Source organism: Anopheles ziemanni, chromosome 2 (genome assembly GCF_943734765.1).
Source record: "Anopheles ziemanni chromosome 2, idAnoZiCoDA_A2_x.2, whole genome shotgun sequence".
Taxonomy (NCBI): domain Eukaryota; kingdom Metazoa; phylum Arthropoda; class Insecta; order Diptera; family Culicidae; genus Anopheles; species Anopheles ziemanni.
The window spans coordinates 25,633,835-25,641,561 of record NC_080705.1 but is presented as its reverse complement, the minus strand read 5'-3'; the positions used below and the strand labels follow the sequence as shown (position 1 = coordinate 25,641,561).

At 43.6% G+C, this 7,727-nt stretch overlaps 1 protein-coding gene across 1 annotated transcript in view; it reads right to left on the bottom strand.

Annotated features, from left to right (window-relative positions):
- Positions 1-3,477: 3,477 nt before the first annotated feature.
- The window catches only part of LOC131293280 (serine protease filzig), a 38,417-nt gene continuing 34,167 nt past the window's right edge, over positions 3,478-7,727 (bottom strand). The window contains exons 3-8 of the mRNA XM_058321361.1: positions 7,517-7,712; positions 7,247-7,433; positions 6,044-6,228; positions 5,384-5,499; positions 5,127-5,246; positions 3,478-3,642 (exon numbers count right to left, since the gene is read on the bottom strand). Coding sequence (XP_058177344.1) covers positions 3,478-3,642; positions 5,127-5,246; positions 5,384-5,499; positions 6,044-6,228; positions 7,247-7,433; positions 7,517-7,712 — 969 coding nt within the window. The remainder of the gene's footprint in view (positions 3,643-5,126; positions 5,247-5,383; positions 5,500-6,043; positions 6,229-7,246; positions 7,434-7,516; positions 7,713-7,727) is intronic.

Genomic DNA, 7,727 nt, shown 5'->3' with positions numbered 1-7,727 from the left:
TTTTATGGGTTCTACTTTTCTGCGCCAAGGTTGAAGTTTTCCTGCCCGACGCTTAGCAACACCCCTTTTGCCCCATTGCCGTTGCAGGCTGCACTGGTGAGGCATTAGTGTGAGGATAACTTTTCATTTATGCAAAAATGATGTAAGTTTTCAGTGTGCTACCCGTGGCAAACGGGTGTTGTTTTGGTCCTTGGGTAAATATTTTAGCGCAATGGAATATTGCAACATGCAGCTCAGGAAAAGTAAATGTTTCTTCATGAAAGTGAACTGCAAGTTTCGCTTCAGTGCGCTTGTTGGGTTTTAGTTTGTTAAACTAGCGATCAGTACGGTTCAACTTTACTTCATTACAGAGTGAAGCCGTTCGTGTTCTGGGTTGATTTATTAAATTGCATTACTTTTGACTTGTTTGCTGTTTGATAGCATGCTGCTGCTCCACAGACTTTGTTCAGAAATTGAAAACGAAAATGTAACACATTTTCGTTATTTAAATTATTAAACTTTTTAAAATGTATAGTGGCGATAAATCCAAAGACATTCTCGAAATATTCGTTGAGAGCCAAACGCACGACACCCGGTCAGGTTTATATAACTGGAAATTTTCGCGTTTGGCTCCTTAACGAAGCTTCCTCTATTTCAACGTGGGCCATCATAGAATCAATGTTGAACCAAGAATCATTCGTATAAAACGTGGCTTCCACCGCACGTGATTGCAGCGCATGAACAATCGGCCCGGAAGTGGTACAGAAAGCGCCAGAGAGAACAGGGTTTCCTGTTATCATCATCCCTTATAACGAAGCCCACTTGTTCGCACTCCAAGTGGCATCGGAGCACTCTGTCTATTGGGATGCATTTTTATGCATCGCATTTCAGAAGAGTCAGGGATGCCGAAGGCATTCTTAACGATTCGTTAACTCTTGTCATACTCTTTCAATATTGTTTTTGAGGCAAGTGAGGATTCCTTTACGGGGTATGTTTAGCTTTGGCTTGCGTTAAATCAGAGTTAAACTGATTGTCGAATGAAAAGTACTGGACGTCATGGCTGTGCACCTACTGTTTCCTGTATTCGATAATTTCTCATTTATCCACGATATTACACAACATTTTAATAGCATTCACAAGTAACTACAAATTTTTTTTGGAGTAATTAAAGTATTAGTAAACTTTATTTCTAAATAAACCATAATCAAAGGAATGGTAACGTTACGGCACCAGACTATTTTGCAGAATCTTCTTGTATATAAAGCTTTAAATAACAAAATATACCAAGCAATGTAAACCATTGCAACGTTACACGTAACTGTGTGGTAAAACTTTTTATTGTTAATTCAAATATATTTTATCGATTTTATGAAGATTTTATATTTCCATAAAAAAATGTTTAAAAATGATCAGTTATCAAATTATTATTATTATTATCATCCAAAAATGTCTTATCATATACGAAATGTAATGATTTCTGAAATGTCACGGTTTCTATAATCGTCAAAGAAATGTATCTGGGAGTGTAATCTACTAAGTTTTTAGTATCAGCAAAAACATTTTGATCCATTCACCTTAAAACATCGCGGTTGTATCAATGAAAAGCTTATGGTAAGCTTTTATAAAAAAAATTGTGAACCCACATAATTCCAAGGGTTATGTTAGTTGTGTTTCTATTAAATGTTAATGTAGGTAGAAGGTATTATTGATTGTTTATGCTGAAACTAATAGTTATAAATCCTTAATTAGAGATAAACCACTTTTATGCTTACCTCGGGTACATTTCTAGCCATGTTTAACGAATTCAATCTACCTAATAGTATCGTGTTTTTGTTGTTGCGTACAGTTGTAACTGCTTCTGTTTGACAATTGTACCGAAAGTTTCGCCCTAATCCTTCCTAACGGAAAACACGACACCCTTGTCTTGGTTGACTTCCACAGCTTCCGGAGCAAAGTGCCAACCGTTGCCCTGAACGGTGGCGTTCTATTATTCAGCACCAAGTGGTCGTGAATAAGTAATCAGTCAAGTTTTTAATGCACAACAGCCAACACTCGGTTGGACCCGGCTGGCTCTGGCTATCGCCGGGCTAAGGTCTGCTGGCCGGCCCAAAAAAACTGGACCAGGCAAAAGGGGTTTGGCAAACTTCGGTCGTTCCTTTGACAACCTGTTGCCGCCCATGTCATGAGCAACCCGCGGCGGACGGCGAAGTTCCTCGAACCGGCTCCACCGGTGAAACACAATCAAAAGCTAATTAGCATGCATTTTTCATGGAACGCCCGGGTGTTTTATCGGAGACGATTGCGTGGCACCGATCGGCCTTGGTAAGATGCGGTGCTTTGAAGGAAGGTGGTCCTGGTGTGACGGGACGAACAAAATGGCGAACGAACGAATTGGCGGTTTCGGATGAATGAATTCGCAAACGCAACTCGGCTGCTCAAATGATCGTTAGATTTTGTTTGTTCTACAACTGTAACCGTTTCTGTATTTTGTAAACGTTTTGTCTCGTGTAAAGTTAAAATAATCACATAATCGTTTTCTACACCGTATGTATGCGTATTTTCGGTTTGTTTTATTTCCTCTCCCGTGCTCGGCGAGGCGGGTTTTCGTTGTTTTTTTTTTCTTCCATCGATTAATTTGCATGCCCACCATGCGGCCATCTTACGGAATAAATATATAGTTTCTTTTAATAAATAGTTTGAACCGCTAACAACAAGTTTAATAAATTATAATAAATTACGCTTAACAATGACTCCAAATCACATCAAACCTCTGCCTAGCTTTTTGTGCCCGTTTTTTTTCTTCTTCACTGTTTCGATTGTTTACTTAACTGTTTAGTGTCTTAACAATTTCGTTTTTGTTTCTACCTTTGCCCTCTTATTTGGAACCAAAAGTAAAGTGCATTCGCTGTGTGATGCGCTTTCGTTCACTTTTGGATTGTTTAATGCATTCGTCTGCAGTTCTATACTAAATCTACTTGCTACGGTTCCTGCACAGGCTCTACACTCCTTTCCATCTCCCCAGTTGGACCTCGCAGCTACTCGAACAGATACACAGGCACACATACAGATTCACACGCTAACCGCTTATAAGGATGGAAGGCGGGATCTTTCCTTGCTGTGCGCAACTAAGGAACGATCCTCTTCCGAAATTAGGAGAGGTCCAGTGAGCGAGGAAAGGAGCCTTGAGCTGTGCGGACTAACGGTACTAACAACATTGTTCAGTCATACAGGCATACATACACGCAACAACGCACACATACATACAGTCCCTTCGCAGGCACACAGGATAGAAGTGAAGCACTCGCATCCGTCGTTTACTCGCGTCAAAGTGCATGCAATGTGAAACACACACGCGCGCGCACGCACACTAGCACCCTTTTCGACGGCAGGACACCGGGTGGGAGGAGGGTGGGGCCGGTGGGTGGATGGGGTGGATAGTCCTTTCGGCCACCATCGTCGTCGTCGTCGTCGTTGTTGTCCGGTTTCGGAAGTGGGGTCTTATTTCACACCGGTAACGCTTCGTAGCCAGGGTTTGTAGAAGGTGGTGCGCATGTAGACGCCGGGCAGGTAGGGGGCGGCACACCGGATGCCGTGGGACACCGTTCCGACCAGCTCGTAGCGACCGTCCGGACGCTGCAGGACCAGCGGGCCACCGCTGTCACCCTGGGGAAAATGAAAAATAGAAACGAAAGAAAATAACGAAAAATGGCCGACGACACGGTGGACCATTCGATCGGGGGATGAAATTTAATTACATTAAAAAACTTGCGACACCCTCGAGGGAGGGGCCGGGAAAAGCGGGAGGAATTGCGGTGTTGGCTGCCAACGATCGATTCGTTTTAATTAGAACATAATGTCATCTTTTTATTATTTTATCAAGCGGTTCGCGTCGTCGGAACGGGAAGCTTTGATGGGGTTATTTTGGGTAATATCATTAAACGTAATTGGATGCAATTGTTGGAAAGTGGCACCGTTTGTGCAGGCTCTTGGAGCCACCGGCAGAGACCTTAGGCAGGGTTAATTACTACGAAGCGTAATAATTACCTTTACTAGGGTGGAACAAAAACTTCTATTCGGTTTGCAAACGTGTTTGTTTGTATTCAAAAGATAATTAGTTCCGTTGTTCGGAAACAATAGTAGGCAAAGATTTAAATCCTTTTGGGTCTGCAGGTATACACACGCAAATTAACCATCGGCATTGTTCCAGGGCATTAGGGAATTGAAACACGTCAAACGTTTTACACTACCACGAACATTAAGCAGGAATAAACAAAATTTAGCTAGGTGCACCAATATTGTACAAAAACTATTCAAATAGATAATTTTCATGTTTTTTTTATCATAGAAATAACGCGGAACTGTTCTGGGGAACTCTAACTTTTAGTCCCAGAATAAAGTAATGCCCTTTTTCAAGCAGTATTTATTGTTGAAATTTATTACCATCTATAATGATTGATGCAACATAAGCTGATACTTTTTGTAAACTGTTTTCATGCAGTCGAAACTAGGAGTTGGATAATCAAAATTTATTTTTAATTATAATGAAAGTACAATGTGAAACAGCTTCCTTTTCATAGGAATATTTATATAAATTTGGAGTTACATGTGAAAAGACATATTTGAAATACAAACTTCAAATGTAAGTATGTTGGATTGTAACTGAATTATAGTACATCATAGATAAGTACTACAAAAAACCACAAGATCATGTAAGAAATAATAATTTGGATGTCAATTTATGTGAAATTTTCACATAACGTAAAAAAATCTAAATATTAAAACAGAGTTCTCAATTCACATTAATAATGAAGCTTCAGTTAAAAAGTGACCCGGAACAATCGGTTCCCTGTTGGGGAACGCTTGATGGAGGCGCCGGGTACCTCATGCCGAAAGAAGAAGCAGGGTAACAGGGGTCAGCGCTTGTAGTATGCAAATGAAATACTTTCGGAAGATGGCTGAAATTAATTAACCCAAGCTCGTCCCATCAATAATGGGAGCGACGTGATTCGTGTCTCCGGCATTGTAGATACGTGCCGGTGGAAATTCGAAGTGTTTGCGCAGGGCAGAAGGAGATGGAGAGGGAGAGGACCGTTTTATGTTCCACTTCCGTCGATCGTGGCAAAAGTTGAGCATGCCGCAGTACGTACCTCGCAGGAGTCTCGCTTGCCGTTGGCGTAGCCGGCGCAGACGAACGACGGCAGGATCTTCTTGTTGTGGCCGGCCATGTGGAACATCTCCTGGCAGACGCTGTTTTCAATGACCGGCACCTGGTGGGGGAGGGGCGGGTGGGTTTGGATACCGGCGTGGGTGCGAAAATGCAAATGAACGAGGAGGACGAAATCTCATTAGTTGTAATGCGAGTTGTTCGGTGCGGGCCGATGTCGATGATTTAATGTTTAATTACCTGAACTTCCTGCAGCACGGAGGGCACACCGCCGCCGTAGGTCAGCCGGCCCCAGCCCGTCACGGTGGCCATGCGCCCGGTGAAGTCGGCATCGTCGCCCGGCATGCAGATTGGCACTGGGAAGGAACGGAGTAAAGGGTGAAGCCGTTAGGAAGGGGCGGGTCGAATGTACAGAAACGAGTCTAGGACCTGCAAACGAATTGACTAGAGTGTTTATATGTGTCTATGTGTGTGTGTCCTGGACCGGCCGATCGACCTACGGCCGATTGTGCCATCGCTAATGGATGGCAATCAGCAGTGAATCGACATTCAATGATTTGCCCACGTAAATGGAGTGGATTAAGATGATTATGTAAAGGTTGGCGTGCCCCGTGGGTACGGTGGGACTTTTCCTCGATGGGAGCCTCTCGTCGTCCCAGGAGAAATCCTGAGAGCCAGCGCGAGAAACTCAAGAGGACACTTGATTGTGACGACGAGCAGTTCCGCACCGTGCATACTAAGCGAACCGGGAACCGTTTGCGGACGCGGCAAACATTTCAATGAAATGCGATTTCTATCGCCGAGACCGGTTCTCCGAGATTGGAGTCGGTTGGAGGGCAGGGAATCTGGTCGCCTGCTTATGCCTACGGCGTGCTTGTTTGTACAGCCATGTGGTCGTACCTATGTGGACGTCGTAGTGGATGGGGTTTTCAAGCTCCAGAATAGCAAGATCGTTCTCGAAGGTGGCCGCGTCGTACTGCCGGTGGACGATGACGCGCTTCACGTTCTTGGTGACGGAGCGTTTCGTTTCCAGGTCGCTCGAGATGTCGAACTCGCCGAAGACGGCCACCAATGACGCAAGGAATCTGGAAAAAAAGGATGTAGAAAAGAGATGAGTTTTTTGGTTACGCAATATTACACAATATAATAACTTTAATAACGCGCTCGCTATGGCATAATGCTGCGATAGTTTGGTAAACCAACAGTCATGTCTTTTCTTGTTAAATAGTTTCTTCTATAAGGACTCGTTCTTCATATTTTGTTTTCTTACTAATGTTTTCCTTAGAATTTTGGTAATTACGGCTTATATTCGAAATTGAAAATTATGAAATTTATGTCCTAAGGGAATGTCGATTGGAAGCGTATGAAAAGACGCGAAAGGGGAAAAATATTGCTTTGTTACAAGCACTGTTAAAAGTAGAAGAATATAGTAAAGTTTTGGTAACTATGCATACACTTGTTTGATGTTTAAACTAACATCAGCTTGGAGACGATTTTCCGCTTCCGTTCGCACAAAAGTGCGTTTGATTTGACTAGAGCTTAATACATTTGGCCTCATTTGAACTCTATTTGGTTAACATTTGCTCACTGAATTAAATTATTTCATCTCAATCAGGTTCAAACCCTCTCTACTGTTCTGATTAATTATCCGGGCTTAGTTTTTGTGACAGTCTGAGTTAAACTAAATCCAAACAATTGAATCTTACTAAATCTTAGGGTTAATTAGACGAAATTTTGGAGGAAAGACATAATTATTCTCAAGTATTCGCGCCAGTGATTGATTTTAAAATTTTAGGTAGGGTAGCATAATAAAACTTTTTTACTAGAAAAACTCCTAGAGTCGGAAATGAGTTTTATCGTTATGGTCCAACCTTTTGAACACTTCTAAAAGTTGTTCTAATTCATAGGCAAGGTTTTTAGAAAAAAATGGGCACGAATAGTTGGGGAAGCCTGTTCCGAAATGTCTATTCATCGACTTGTCTAACTCATCCTAGCAATCTAAGGAAACCATAGCAAGAATATTACGGCTCCCTTGTGCTCCACTGAACCGGAAACATCTGTCTCATTGTCTAGGTTGACATCTACTTCCGCACCGGAACCTACCCGGGTTGACAGTGAGCCGCCGTGATGACGTATTCGTTGGTGATCAGCACTCCACCGCATTTGTTTTTCGTGAACAGGCCGAGCCAGGTCGACTCCCGAACGAGCACCTGCCAGGGCCATTCGCCGAATTTGGACGCCTTGCCGCCCACCACGCGCCCACTCTTCATCAACGGTCGCTGTCCGCACACTAAAATGGAACAAGGAAGCAAAGGAAACGGTCCCGGATGAAGGGTAAGATCTGCAAGATGGCCGACGGACGGTGGTGCGTACGTATTTTTCTCGTCCCCGCCGCCTGCTGCTGGTCGCCGGTTTCGTTCGTCTCCTCGCCGACATCCTCCTCCTCCTCGTCCTCCTCGTCCTCGCCGTCCACGGCGTTCTCCTCCTCGTCGATCGTTTCGTCTTCCGGCGCGGCGGTCGTGGTGCTGGTGGTCGTCGTCGACGGGCGCTTGGTGGGACGCTTCGTGACCTATAAGAGTGGTTT